Source organism: Bacillus rossius, chromosome 16, assembly GCF_032445375.1.
Source record: "Bacillus rossius redtenbacheri isolate Brsri chromosome 16, Brsri_v3, whole genome shotgun sequence".
In the NCBI taxonomy this organism is placed as follows: domain Eukaryota; kingdom Metazoa; phylum Arthropoda; class Insecta; order Phasmatodea; family Bacillidae; genus Bacillus; species Bacillus rossius.
In genome coordinates, this window is record NC_086343.1 from 5,918,566 (window position 1) to 5,933,838 (window position 15,273).

Here is a 15,273-nt window from a genome sequence, read left to right on the forward strand (position 1 = left end):
CATGAGTTCGGCTCGAGTTCGACTCGAAGACAAGTTTCTATGAGTTCGACTCGAGCTCGACTCGAAGATAAATTTCTTTGTTTAACTCGAACTCGACTCGATGCTGAAATAGGGTGACTCGACCCATCACTAATTATATATATAGCTTTTTTTTTTTTTTTTTTTTGCAATGTCAGACTTTTTTAAGATGAAATAAAACAAATTTAAAGACAGAAAAGGCTTATTTAATCCACAAAAATTGTAGGTTCTAAATAGTGCTGTTCAGATACCTGATAAGTAGGGCCTGGAAAATTTCGGTGTTTTCAGTATGCAAAAAGCGGTGGGTTAAAGTCGGTATTTTCGTTATGCAATGGAAATTTTACCTGTATTTTAAATGTTGACTAAATTGTGCAGTTATTGAATATAATAGTTTACATATTTAATAAACAATCCATGTATACTAGGAATAGACTTATATGCATAATAACAGCCAAATTAATCTAAAACAGTTACACAAAACAGACACGTTGCTATAGATGTTTGCAACTACAAATTTTTTTTTATTTTTTTTCGGCTGCCAATGCCACATGCTTAGCCGACTTTAGGTGTTTGTCAGTGGAATTTTTTGGGTCAAATGATACTTCAACCTGGCGTGAGTATTAGTGATCTGCAAATACAGTAGAATCCTGCTGATGCGACCTTTCACGGTTCCCAGAAAAATGGACTTATAAACGGAATGGTCGCAAAAGAGAATTAGGGCCAGCCAGCCCCCCCCCCCCCTCCCTCCAAGATATCCAAATACATAAAAAAATCGCCTTTGTTCTCATAATTTCATATTCAAATAGTCTATGGTGTAAAAAAGACAACTTTTTAAATTCATATTACACCTCGGACTCGCATACCCCGAACAATGGGTTCCGATAAATACTCGCGCTAAGTGAATTCGCATCACGCGAGTTCGGCTATGCTAGCCCGCTGGTGGTTATTTTCGTTCAAAACGTGGCGAAGGAACTTGTGTGGATCAGGTAGAAAACATTCGGCTATAAACGAAAGATATAACAATGCTATCCTGAAATGCTGTGACATGTCTTTGGAGTAGATAATCACAGCGACAGATCGACAGGATGCGCTCCCGCCCTTGCCGTCGATGTTTATTTTGACAGTTCAAGCAATTATCTTTTCCACGTCCCTTCACAGCGTAAAAAAAAGGAAAAAAAAAAAAACACGGAATGCAGATGGAAAAGTAACTATGCAGTAAAATAAATAGTATATTTATGGCCCTACTAAATTTTTCTATTCAATAAAATTCGAGGTATTAGTGATTTTTCAGCAGAAACTGCTGTGTGATTATTAAACAAATTGTTTCATAATAACTTAAACTTAAAAAGTATTTATTAACGGCGAAGGACAGTAGTATAAGCCCATAAAAATATTTATTTTACCGAGAATGGACTATACAACCTGGCTTTTGTCGCATGCGGTGTGGGAGGGGAGGAGGATGCTGACAGTTTCTCACGCAGAAGGTTGAAATAAGGGAGGGAATGTGTTAAAATGTTAGTTGGAAAAAAAAAGGGGGGGGAGGGGGTGTTTTTACTTGGTTTGTGGCTCAGGGAGGGATGAGCCTTGAAGAATTAGCAGGGGATGGAGAGGTAAGCGTCGCGTCGCGTCACGTCACGTATGGCGTCAAGCCGCCGCTACCGCCAGCCTGACCGGTCGAGTTTCTTACGCTCTCGCAGAAACTACCTCAGCGGCTTTTCGCGGGTGGGTAAGATAACATGACAGCTGAGACGGCTTCGTGTGATAGTGGACGCGCCGAGCTCGGCTAGACACTGCCGTGTTGACAGTCTAGAGGGGTGGTATCTATTTTTAGCCGTCTTTTGTATGCCTGCCTGCTTACAGTACAGCTCTCGCCAAGATAAACGTGAACACATAGCGCCCAACAAAGTGTAACAGACTAGTTTTTCAGCCGATTTTACTCAAATTTTTCATGGTTTCTCAAAAAAGGGTCGTATAAATGGAATGTACGCATCAGAGGGGGGTCGCATCGACGGGATTCTACTGTTATGGTACTTAGGGGGATATATTCGAAGTGTAATATAGAAATGTTGTGGTTTTCGCGAATGTAGGTACTTACTTTTCGCGTTTTCATACTAAATTCGCGCGAATTTTCGCAAAATTCGCGATTGTGAAAAATTCCAGGCCCTGCTGATAAGTGATAATGGTATCAGCTATCCAGAGAAGGAGGGGGGGAAGGTCCAACAGTTCCCAAGAGACTATTAAACTTATCAATACAAATAAGACTAGTTAGCACCAAAATTTACACTTACACGAATCTCATCTTAAAATAAAACTTTTAATTGTTTTAACAATGAACACAAACAAATTCATACAATAACCAACAAATTTCTGTTAACAACGAAAATAAGCTAACTAAGACAATAACCACCATATTACCATCACAAAGTGGTTCAAACAAATACAAACTGTATCACACTAATAATTCAGATTCAACTAAAATATCATAGAACTAACATTGTATGAAACACATTTATATCATCACCAAAGTGTTTTGAGAGTTTGGCTTAAATTTAATACAGCAAAAAAAAAAGTTATTTTTATTTCCTCCGTGTTTTGAGTATTATTATTTTTTTTAAAATATAAAAAATTCCTTTACATTAATCACAAATATCTACAGTCTCAGGTGGAACTTACATTATCAATCAAGGCGTTTAATATTAAATTTAATATCATTAGATATTATCTTTGATTAGCTAGTCGTTGGTAGAAGTAAGCTGAAGGTGTATCACTGTTAAAATGTAACAACTGACTTTTAAGAACATGAAAATGTTGATATGACAACTTTCAACTTCTTTTTGTTTTTAAAGTGGTGATATAACACTATTGAATAAAAGCATTCAAATGGTAACCATATTTATTTACCACTTATAAACACTTTCCTGCTTTTAGCATGACTTCACCATAGTTCTTCTGGAGTCTACTGGAGATACTTAAAAATGTTATGTCCATTAGAGTTTTAATTTGGTATAAAATATCAGAGTAAAGCTACCATAAAAAAAAAAAGGCATGGCAAACTTTGGGAAATTAAAAGTCGAATCAAACACTAATTGTTACCAACAAGATTATATGGCTTTATTTTTTATATTTTTTTATTAATTCTCTTTATTCATAACTATAGGATGATATTAAACAAATATGGCACTTAAATGATTTCAACAAATATATATTGCACTTATATAATAAATTTTAATAAGCATATTTAACTATTAAAACCAAAAAATAAAATTGGCCAGTATTTGTGTTTGAAGAATGTACAGTCATAATGTAAAACTGAGTCACTAATAACAGTTGCAAGATAAAATAAAAAAAGTAAAAACTTTTTCTTAACATTTTGGTACAAACTTCTTGCTAAATAAACTACATTTATTGGATTTACTATATTAAATGATTAGTTTTTTTGTGGTTTGTGTTAATTTTTGGTTATAAATGCTGATTAATTTCATGATTTTTAGTTGCATTTCGGTGCTTTATGGTGTATAAACTTTCATTTTGGTGTTATTTCAGTTTTATAGCAATTAACCATTTTATCTTGTCCGTACAAATTGTAAAAGACTTAAGAAAATTTTAAAAAATATATGAAAATTTTTTTTTTAATAGCATAACAGAAAAAGTATGATTTAGCGTGGGGGCATAACCAACAAACACAGTATGTATATGCTAGCGGTGTTTTACCAGTCAAGTTATCAAAAACAGATCTGAACTGTCTGCACACTGATTGAGGTGATAAGGCTTTATAGTTTATACAGCAGCACGCAACATGTTCCAAAGTTGGCAGTTTTCACATGTACTTCATTGAGGTAGACGGTAAATAAAAGGTTTATGAGTTTTATTTTTAGCATCATGTAACTCAACATTACGTTATGTACCTTTAATATTATGTTCATTCAACTTTTGAGAGAGAAGCTTTGAAAAACTGCAATGAAGACACTGGTAAACAGTACCCACCAGGTGATTATTTTCACTAAAAATTTGGCTAAGAAATTCCCCTTCCCTTTCTTTAGTAAGTATTTACATTGCAAAAGGGCATAATAGTGTTTACCCTTTTACACAAACAAGACATTCATTGGAGAGAAATTTTCCTACAGTTAATAAAATTTGAATTAAAACCCAGCAATAGGAACAGCTGGAATTGAATTGTAAATCAGGTAGGCATGGTCGGGCAGAGAAATTTGACTTCGGGCGGGCTCGGGCGGGTAACTGTCCAAAATTTTCGGGCTCGGGCAATCTCGGTCGGGCATCAAAATCAGTTAATGAAATAAATTTTGAACATAAAATAGTCGTACTTAAGTTTGCATTGACAAACCTGAACTGTTTTTATTTATTTACTATACCGCACTGATATGAAAGTTAAACATTAAACTAAAAAATAGAGTGCATATTAATCTTGGAAATAAAGTGCTTATTAACTAAATTGTGTTTGGGTAGCTGCTTGAAGGTTCATTGTCACTGCTGATTGACCTACACTTCCACTGGTATCCATTTTGGTAAAATAATGACATGAATTAAATAGAAACAATTCACAACCACTTTCTGCAAATGCCACGCAACTACAATGTGTGTAATTAAAGTCAGCTTATAATCCTTCTCGCGCACAGCAAGCAGCTCCACCGGCCTTGAACACTACTTTGTGACTATTAGTGATGGGTCGTTCGTTAACGATTCGTTCAAAAAGAACGAATCTTTGAGAGAACGAAATCTTGCGATTCGTTCGCAATGTAAAGAACCGGCTCTTTGAGAGCCGGTACCTTGAAAGATTCGGAAGAACGAAAACGCGGAGAGAACGAGAGAACGAGATGAGAGAACCGGTCACGCGCCCGGTCTGATTCGTTCGTAAAATGATTCATGACGTCAGGAGTCTGAAGAATTAGTAATCACAGCGTGCGCATGTTCACAAGAGCAAACAATAACTGATCAAATAAAATAGGGTAACATGAAAAGTATCTATACCTGAAAATGTCAACTGTTAAGTAGTGGTTTAAAATTGCTTTTTCACATTCACATACACAAATTTGGAAATAAAAAACTAAAAAAACAAAAAAAAAACCGTATGAATTAAAAAATAACAGGGAAAGTAACTACAAATGTTCACACTTACCATTTTTGGGTTAATTAATGTACTTCATTTGTTTCTCTTCATACTGAATTGCAGTAGTATTAAATTTTTGTCTTTTTTCTCTAAATGTGTTGGTCTACATGTAAACACTTTACTGTCACTAGAGTGTAAATAGCATATATATTAATATTTGTAACTTAAAAAGTAATAAAATATAAATAATCTTGTTTCATATACGCAACTGTGATTCACTGGCTACGGAAAGCAATGTTCAAATTCAAATACAAAAACACGTACGTAAAGGATGAACGAGTTACGACACCTGATAAAAGAGCCAGATCCCATACACAGAAAAGAACGAATTGACCGAGATGAACGAATCGTTCTGAACGAATCATCTCACGGTACTGATCCAAAAGAACCGATTCGGTCAAAAGATCCGTTCTGCCCATCACTAGTGACTATTTAGCAGTGAGCATTCGCCGTGCGTGCGCGCGCGTGTGTGCGTGTGTGTGTGTGTGAGAGAGAGAGAGAGAGAGAGAGAGAGAGAGGCGGGCGACCAGCTGCATCGTTAGTCAGCCAGCGAGAGTAACGGTAAATGTTGACCTTGACCACTTCCGCTTGCTGCAGGGCTCGCTCTCTTTTATCTCTGTCTCCCCCTCCCACAAACACACTTGCTGACCGGGCACCTTCTTTATCTTATCTCTCACGCACACTCACTTCACCGGCTGGTGCCGGGACGGCGTCGGCGTGGCATGTTCCTGCAGCTGCCGCGCGTTCCAAAAAAAGAAGCTTTAATTACTTGCGCCGTGCGGTATTGCCGTTTTCCAAGGTGCCCGATATTTTCGGGCACTGAAATACCCGCCCGGAATTTCGGGTATACTTGATACCCGAAACACTGCCCGAAATTTCGGGTACCCGACCATCCCTAAAATCAGGGGTGTCAAACTATTTTGGACCACAAGCCAACATTATCTGCAGGCACAAATAGTCACTCAAAGTTGTTTCTACGGAATATTCTTAATGTGGCCAAAAAAAATTGTGATCTTTGACATTAGTTCAAATGGTTAAAAAATAAAAAAGGTCTTCGCAAGCAACACAAAAAAAAGTGATAAAATAAAATTTTAAATAATTTTACAATACATTAAATTAGATAGTAAAATATCACAGATTCATGTTACGAGGAATTTTTAAAACATTAGTGATGATGATGACATACCAGTTGTATTAAAAAAATAAGTTTCCCCCACAACTGCCTATAAACAAGTACAATGAAAAAGTTCTATAACGAACTAATTTACAACTGAAAGAATTTTCAAAACTAAAACAAGTACACAGCCATCAAATACACAAGAATAATTCATTACTGTGAGTTCGGATAGCTTAAATCTGTTTAAGATCAAATAATTATGTGTCTGTTACTGCTACTATTTCAAATGTTAGAAAGCATTTATGTACGCAAGTCATCTAACACTCTTGAGGTACTGATATCGCTACCACGTTTTATGTTCCAAATTGGCAGAGTGTAATGCGTTCAGGATTTTAACAGCTTAAAACATAAATACACAGAATAGAACTTAAAAATTACAAAGAGAAAGGAAGAGATTGCATTTGTAGACATGTCAAATACGAACCATGAGAAGAAAGATGATTGCACGGCTACAGATAAAACATTTTCACAATGGCTGGAGCATTCACAAAGTCAAGGCAATCAATTAACAGTATCGTAAATAACACCATGTCGCATTAGGAAATGATTAACAACGTGTAACAAGAGTTAGCTCTACTATCCTTTACACTTATGAGCTGACTCTCCCGGAATCCTCGAAAATAAGTAGTAGGAGTAATACATCATATGAGCAAAGATACACAGCGAAACTGCGGTACGTCACATGTCTTGGAGGAGTCACTCCAGGTTCGTCTTAGTCTTCCCCTTCATGACGAAGGTCGGCGCTAGCGCCACACACGCCATGGCCGCCATTTTGAAAAGCGTGGAATAAGAGTACAGGTCGTTCAAGGACGAGAGCGACGCTAGCATTTCCCCCGCCTGAACGCACAGGTAGTTGAACGGCATCAGACCTGTAAAGAGCGTAAGAAAGTACCACAAAGTATCAGGAAAAAAACAACTGATTTTTTCACCATTGCAAACAGTTACAGTGATTAATTGGTACATAAAATTTGTTTGTAAAACAATTTTTCCATAGCTGCATGATTTTATCTCCCTGTGTATACATGAATAATAATAAATAAAACAAACTTTTTTTAAAAAAATATCTAACCAACTTCAAAAAATTTTCCCTACACTAAAAAGTGAAAAATAAAAAAATAAAAATTTAATTAAAAACACAATAATGCACGTAGTACTTTTTATTTATTTTTGTCTTAATTCATTTAGTACACAGTATTATAATTACTTATTGTTATTAGTCATTCTACCTACATTTATGATTTATTTATACAATTACAATGTGACAATGCTTGTCCAAAACTATTACCTATAATTAATTTTAATAAAATATTATTATTGGTATGTGCTACCTACTGATCAGTTTGACAACTACAGCAATTACAGACTGAGTTTTTATATTTTTACAACAAAAAGTGCAAAGATAACGATAGAGCAGTTGCATAGTGACCTTCATACACGTGTTTACTATCAATAAAAATTAAATTCAGAGTTCGAACAATCGTACAGGTTTAACCAGGGGCTCTAATAGACTCAAATGTGTGATTTTCATGGTCTCTGTCACAAAAATAATTCTTTTAAAACCCCTTTTTGCGAACTTTCTACAATATAGTAGGTACATAGGGACCTTCATACATGTGTGTACTATCAATAGAACTTAAAACCAGAGTTCGAACCATCGTACAGGTTACACCAGAGGCTCTAATAGACTCAAATGTGTGATTCTCATGGTCTCTGTAAAAAAACTTATTCTACATTTCTATTTAAAAGTAGTATGTATTTTCCATGTTTTCCATGTGCTGGTGAGCAGCAGTGAATGAGACTGCACCTGGGATGTTCTCTTTATAACTGCTGCATGAATGTAGAACCCAAGAAACCATGCTCAGTGTTCTTAATGATGATTATCATCTGTGTTACCTAATCAATTATCATTAATAGGTAGTAGAAAAGTGATGGTTGTACCTTTCATCCTTGACGGCCCATGCATTCAGCCACAACAAGTCATGACATACCCTGAACTCCCAAAAAAATTACTTACATATCTTTACTCACCTAAGAAAGCTGTGAAGACGAATGTCCCGTAAGGAATACCCAACACCGGCGAAACAAGATTTATCAGCCAGTTGGGTGTCATCGGAAACACCCGTAGAAACAGCATGTAGTACACCAGCTGATGAGAGTTCTCTTCTATCTGTGAATATTTCCAAACTGTTGTACATAGAGCCGCCTAATATTTCGTGGATTCAATCCACTCCAGGCTAGACTTATCTTCCCTACACATAATCAAGCTTGTTTTAATTCTAATTGGTTATTACGTCTCCTTGTATATAAATGGCTTAGGTTTGTCACGGGCTGTGGTTCTATTACATATGTAAGTTTTCCGAAAAAGTACTACTGGAAAAGTTTTCTTGCAATTTACCAGAAACATTTTCCGCAAAACCAGAAAATTTTCCAAGGAATTGAACTTGCACAGAAAAATCTAACAACGTTTTTATACAACTTTTTATAATTTTTATAATTTCTTTGATACACAAAGGCAACGACTTTAAGGGAAACAGCAGGGGGTACATGCCAAGTGAGTAACTCTGACCCTGATGTCACCTGAGCCTGAAAAAGGTATTGCTCTCCACATGTCGCCAACATCCTGGAACCACGTTGATGCAAGTAACGAGTGTTTCACTGCCGCGGAAATAGGAGAAAACTAATTGTAATGGACCTACACCAGTTAAACCAGCGTGGTAGATGACTGAGAGCCGAATTTCGTATTGACGCTCACTGAAGATATTTTCACCTCTATGCCAGGTGCATCAGTGTGCAGTAAAGATGGGCAGAGTGATGCATCAGTGTGTCTCAACTCATTTGAAACTACACGGCTTAGTGTTTCCAAACAGTGTGTCGACACATACACACTGGGAATAGATTAAGATTGGGATGGGGAATAAATAATGAGTAAGCGAAAAATGAATACAGCAGAGAGAGTCAGACACCTGTCAGTCTTGTAACAAGTCTCCATCGTGCCCGGCTAAGACGACTGTTCCTTGTACAAACATAAAACACTTGAAAAATATCTAAACGATTGTTGCAAGTAGCACGTAGTGGGGCGTAAAATTCTGTTAATGAATGTTAATTGATTTTAAACTGTTCACAATAATTACCAAATAAAAACGTCCAAAATGAATTTCCCCAGAAATTCCAATTACATATTATTTTATGTTTTGGAGGGAAAATGAATTTTAATTGCGAAGAAATTGCATAAAATTATGCATTGGAGGTATTTTATACGCTATATATCCTTTAAAAATATTTATTTGGAAACATGTAGCAGGGATTCTAATACATCAGCTTTGTTAGTATCAGATTTTTTGTTTTTTTGATGGGCAGAGGTGGATACATAATTATATATATATAATGATTACTTATTTTATTTCTTAGTGCTACATATACATACTTGGTATCAATCACAGTCAAAAGAACAACTGCATATTTGTCAGCATGCAGAAACCATACTGTGCCGCTAGTCAGCCAGCAGTGAGGGCCTCACCTTCACACGCAGCTTCTGAAGCTGCCGGCTGAAGTAGCTCTGCACCAGCTCCGCCCCGAACATGTGCGACAGCCAGTAGCAGAGCGAGGCCCCAGCCGCGGTCAGGGTGCAGCACAGGGGCAGGCCGTGCTTCACGCCGAACAGGGCGCCCCCCAGGAGGTTCTGCCAACACGACAACCCAGCCTGTCATCAGGAGACATCACTCCACAACTCACACTGCTGAGAGGGTTCCTTGTAAGAGGTTCTGCCAACACGACAACCCAGCCGGTCATCAGGAGACATCACTAAACAACTCACACTGGCTCTTTAAAAGAGTGAGTTGGCAAACAATGGTCTAGATATTTGGAATTTTTTTTTATTTAATCTAACCAGGATTGCAGTGATATTTCCTCTCACAGTTAAGACATGATTGTTATTTGCACAAAATTTTTAAAGTGAAAACTTCTATGGGAAGGTTTGGATAGGGAGTAAATTCATGTAAGTTGTCATCGACATGGTCACGTGACGTGTTAATGATAACACTATATCTGTTCCTATTAGTGTAACTTATTGCGCTTTTAAATCTTAAGTATACGATTACTGTGCAGTAAAAAGTGAGTATTAAATATATTAATATTCTCATATAGATATATAGTTTGAATAACGAAGAAAACGAAGCCTTTATAGCAATATAACCTAAAAATTAAGAACATCATTATTTATTTTTTTAATACCTACAATTACCATGCAATGCGTATTTTATAGTAATTTAGCAATTTTTTTTTACTAACGTGATAAATCAAATTTGTTGTGTGATAATATTTTTTCGTAAAAACTGCGAAAACGTTTTCACTTCTGTCGGCAGTCCTCATGACTGCTTTGAAATTTTTACCTATTTGTCTGATAGGGTTTCTAGTCACATAGTTATGCACACAAGACTACAGTGAGCTCCAAACCACTTGTTACTGAGCCCACAAACCTTGCCATACGAGTGTGACACGCTAGCTAACGTGGCCACCAAGGAGCTATTTAAGGTTTCGTCTCACACAGTGGTTGGTTATTACATTCTATTGTCATAAATAATAACTACGGGATTTTCTTGTGAATATAAGCTGGACTCGCAATTATCCGTAGCATCCGTACGTTTCCCGTCTGTCCGTCATTCATGTGATTTGCAATCATTCGTCCACCCGTCCACAGCTTCCTGAGCTTTAACTTTCGACGGATAGGTGGATGTTTGTAAGGTACTGCCGGCAGCCTTTACTATTTTAAAACTTAAAAAAGGTTTCGAATTGTTTTAATTTGTTTAGATACTTCCAATATAATTTTTTCAATTGCATCTGAACACTTTTTAAAGTTTGATATTTGATAAAAAAGTTGACCGGGACATAGAAGTAAAATGAATCACGCAAGGTGTAACGTATACACGAAAATATATAATTAAATATCAAAGTGGAAAAAAAAAACCTATCTTTAGTTACAGTGCTTAACTTACACGATCATCAATTTAAGCTACCTAGGCAAGAGAAATTTTCACCACTATTTAACCCTTCTAGTAAGTTGTCAGCACACAAATGGAAAATTATAATGACAGACTTGCCGAGTGTTGTGAATAGCTTGACCAGTTGACGGTTGAACGGATGACGGACGGACGCGATCCATCATTTGAGAATAACAAGTTTACCAAAACAGCTGATCCTGGAATGCTGAACATCTGCTTGTAGACGTAGGCACTGCTGAACAGAACGATCACGTAAAGGAGGTTCGTCTTCGAGTACAGTCTCAGGAGTTCTGCGACACGTCGCAGCTCCTCCAGATTCTGCGGGAAGCCGAACTCAAGCTGGAAACAAAGACAGGAAAACATGGCAATGTTATCGCTCATTCACACCATTTATATCCAGAGGAGGAGGAAATAGTCAGGGATCTGGTTCGAAAGGAGGTGCCATTAAAATGTGAACACGTGTTATACAATACCTACTGTGTGGCCATAGTCACTTATGGAGCAGAGACTTGGGACTGTGGATAAGAGAGATGCTGGGAAGATCAAAGCAATAGGAGTGAAGTTTATGAGCAGTATGTTGGCAGTTACGAGACGAGACAGGATCGGGAATGAGATGGTGCAAACAAGGGCAGGAGTACAGGACTTGAATGAGATCACTGAACAAGCAAGAATGAGATGGTATGGCCATGTCCAAAGAATGGGTAAAGAGAGTCTGTCTAGGAAAATGATGGAGTTAAAATACACAGGAAGAAGACCCAGAGGAAGACCAAGAATGAGGTGGGAAGAGCAGATAAAGGAGAGCAGGGAGACGAGAAGACTGGAGCAGAATGAAGGAGTGATGGATGAAGATGGAGGCATTTTACTTTTCTGACCAGCTTTTGATTAGAAGCAGTTGAGGATGGTGGTGGTGGTAATGACTGAGGTTCGCAAAAAAAAAAATACAAAAAATCCCACACGGGTAAAAAATGAATGTCGGAGATTGCAATTGTAATGTAAGCTGTAAACTGTTATTTTTTTTAACAAACCAGAATGAATTAAGGAACCTTCCTTTCAGGGTTAATTCAGGAACATCTCAAGAACAGTCCTATTTATCACGGATAAACAATGAATAGTGGCGGCAGCGTAAAAACTCAGGTTTTGTAATGTAAGATATAAAAATTTAATTTTTTCACAAACTAGTAATAGGAATTAGGAAACCATCCATTCAGAGTCAATTTAAGGATGTGTGTAGTGTGTGAAAACCATTTTAAATAGCTACTCTGTCCGAGTATAACGTACACCTTTTTGATCTACACACAAAAAAAGCTTCCAATAATCAAAACTGTTTTAATAGTGTCATCCTGAATCCAGATTAAAACTACTCCATAAAATTCCCAAAAAATGGAGACGTTGCTTGCTGAATAGGTTTTAGAAGAAGAAAGATGGATATTTTTGTTCTATTTTATCACATATTTTAGCAAATCCAAGTATGTATCTGATAAATCTGTCTGTAAATAAATATTTTTGTTTTCTTGCATTGTTAATTTAGAACATCAGAGAACTTGTCCACATTCAGGCTATAAGTGATAAAGTGTTTGACTGGCATTGATAAACTTTCACACCCTTTCAAGATAAAGTATGGGATACTATGCGGACATCAGATCTCGACAGAGGCTTCAACTGTTTGGGCCCAGAAGGGATAACATATTTTTTACTATAGTACTGTAATTACAATAAAAAGGCACAAGGATAAAACTTAGAATGAGGTATTTAAAAGCAGTCATCAACTTTGAAATTGCAAATATTTAGGAACAACAAATGATTATTAAAAAGATACTTTATTAAAAAGATACTGCAAAGCGAGGCATTGATGTGAGAAAAATATTCAACCAGAACTAGGTAGGTATGTATTGCCTCATTTTGACACAGCAATACACTTTAGAAAATTGAAGGGGGAAAAAAACCCCAGATAGTATAAATAAATGAAAATAAATTATTCGAGAAGCATGCATTATGCTTATCAGTGTCACAATTTCCACCTTTCATTTAATTTTACTGCTCTGTTTGTCACCTCCAGCTTGTCTCTTGGGGTGGGCAATGCTCTGCCCCCAATCCAAACCGCCCAATCGAGCTCGCTAAACCACACGCCCGTAACCGACCTTATCTTCGCTGCCGATGGACGGCGCACTGCGAACCAGCAGGTACAGCCATCCCGTGGCAAGGACGATCACTGGAATGTAGCACCAAATTTTCTGCATTGTCGCGGCGTCACTCGCTGTCGCAAAGTATTAACCTCCTCATAAGCTGGATCATCTACAAAGAATAACAACTAATTGCATAACACTATCTGCATAATCATAATACATGAAGGACACAAACTTTCACTAAGCCATTGTCACATAGAAATTAATTATTTGGTAATAACTCTTTATCAAACTGGAACTAAGTTAATAACCTAACTAAAGTATTTTTTTAAATTGAATAAACTGCAGTATCAATTATCCTAAAATAGGTTGATGCATACCAAACAAATAAGTCATTTTACTCTATTTAAAGACAATTTAATCTCTTCAAAATAGTGACATATCCAATGTAATGTACTGTAAAAAATTATCTTAAAATGATTAATTACTTATTGTTTGTCACATTTTGCACTGTAAATTTTAAACCTACACTTCTTTGCCCTTTTTCAAAAACAAATGAACACAAAAACATCAAAATAATTACCTCTGGTTTTACCAACCCCTTCACTTTCATACTCTGTTCCAATACTATAATCCAACCTCTTTGGCCTACTAAAATGAAGTCATTGTTTTCCCCTCTATTTATTTTCAACCAACTGTAATCCGGTATCATAAAATGCACTTGACCCAAAAGTTTTAATGTTGAGTTACTGAATAGGCTTAATTAATATCTCGTTGACATTTGTGATGCGAGAGGTGACAAGAGAGGAACTAAGCTATGACAGAATACCTGGATGATGGAAACTAGAGTACCCTGAGAAAACCACAAAGGCTCAACACAACAAGTGCCATGTTTTCCACTTGCGAAAAATCCTGGTTTCGCCTCATCAGAAATCGATCCCGAATCGCCTTTGTCAGAAGGTATGATCTGGCCACTAGCCCACATAAGATTGACCGATACATTTGCGATTGGGTTTACACCCAGTGGCAAGAAGTCCCCCTCCCCCTACTCAACCAATTTCTGAAGCCTCTTCCGCAAGTCCTTTCCTCTTCTCACACCCGGTATCTTTCCCTCAATCCCTTTCCACTCCCGCCCCGTCCTCACCAGGAATACTTGCCTTCCTCTTTCCGTTCTTCTCCTCTCTCTCTGAACCTTCCACCCATGATCCCTCCTCCTTTTATCAATCACTTAGTTCAACCTGTCTCCCAGCGTACCCCAGCCCCCCTCGCCACTTTTCCAACCTAAAAAACTGCACCAATATACTTCTAACCTTCTGTGTAGCGTGTCCCACCCAGGCTCCTTTATCATCACAGATGGCCTATGCGTCTCACCCTTCGCCCCTTACCACCCCCTCCTCCACCACATACCCCCCCATCGTCCATCTATCCGCTCCACGTTGCACCCTTTCGTTATTTAATTTCTATCCCTAGGTATGGGTCCCAAATTGCCGCTGCACATTCAAGCACCACTATAGACACACTAATTTAACAACAAAAAATTTTACACACATACCGGTTCACTTACAGTAAATTGTTGAGTAGCTGACTAAACATGTTATTTTATGTCGCCAACACCAATAGTCCAAAACATCTTAATCATTTATTATTTTAACCTTATTTCGGATTGTCATAGACAATTTAGGCGGTGATGCACATCGTTCATACAAATGACAAGATATCACGTTCGACTTTTAAGCATGAATGCTCTCATTATTTTCAGGAGTTTTGAAAGTATAACTGTCACTTCCAAAAACCACTTACGTTTGTTCGAATTTATTTCAAATAAACCTGTTA

General features: G+C 37.1%; 1 protein-coding gene across 2 annotated transcripts; it reads right to left on the bottom strand.

The window, feature by feature from the left end:
• Positions 1 to 208: 208 nt before the first annotated feature.
• On the bottom strand, positions 209 to 15,234 carry LOC134540412 (transmembrane protein 41A-like). Of its 2 annotated transcripts, none has more exons than XM_063383135.1 (6): positions 14,993 to 15,234; positions 13,456 to 13,609; positions 11,501 to 11,656; positions 9,838 to 9,999; positions 8,349 to 8,487; positions 209 to 7,189 (listed from the first exon to the last, which is right to left on the bottom strand). In XM_063383135.1, exons 2-6 carry the CDS (start codon positions 13,552 to 13,554, stop codon positions 7,017 to 7,019), a joined length of 729 nt encoding a protein of 242 aa, XP_063239205.1. In that variant the 5' UTR covers positions 13,555 to 13,609; positions 14,993 to 15,234; the 3' UTR covers positions 209 to 7,016. The 2 variants fall into 2 exon arrangements, with proteins under 2 accessions (XP_063239205.1, XP_063239204.1); XM_063383134.1 differs by having other exon boundaries at positions 15,005 to 15,231.
• Between the last annotated feature and the right edge of the window lie 39 nt (positions 15,235 to 15,273).

Coding starts and splice junctions, on each gene's coding strand:
- LOC134540412 (XM_063383135.1), bottom strand. CDS start 13,554: ATGCAGAAAATTTGGTGCTACATTCCAGTGATCGTCCTTGCCACGGGA. Junction 11,657..13,455: donor CCATCGGCAGCGAAGATAAG/GTCGGTTACGGG, acceptor CTTTGTTTCCAG/CTTGAGTTCGGCTTCCCGCA. Junction 8,488..9,837: donor TTCAGAAGCTGCGTGTGAAG/GTGAGGCCCTCA, acceptor AAATATTCACAG/ATAGAAGAGAACTCTCATCA.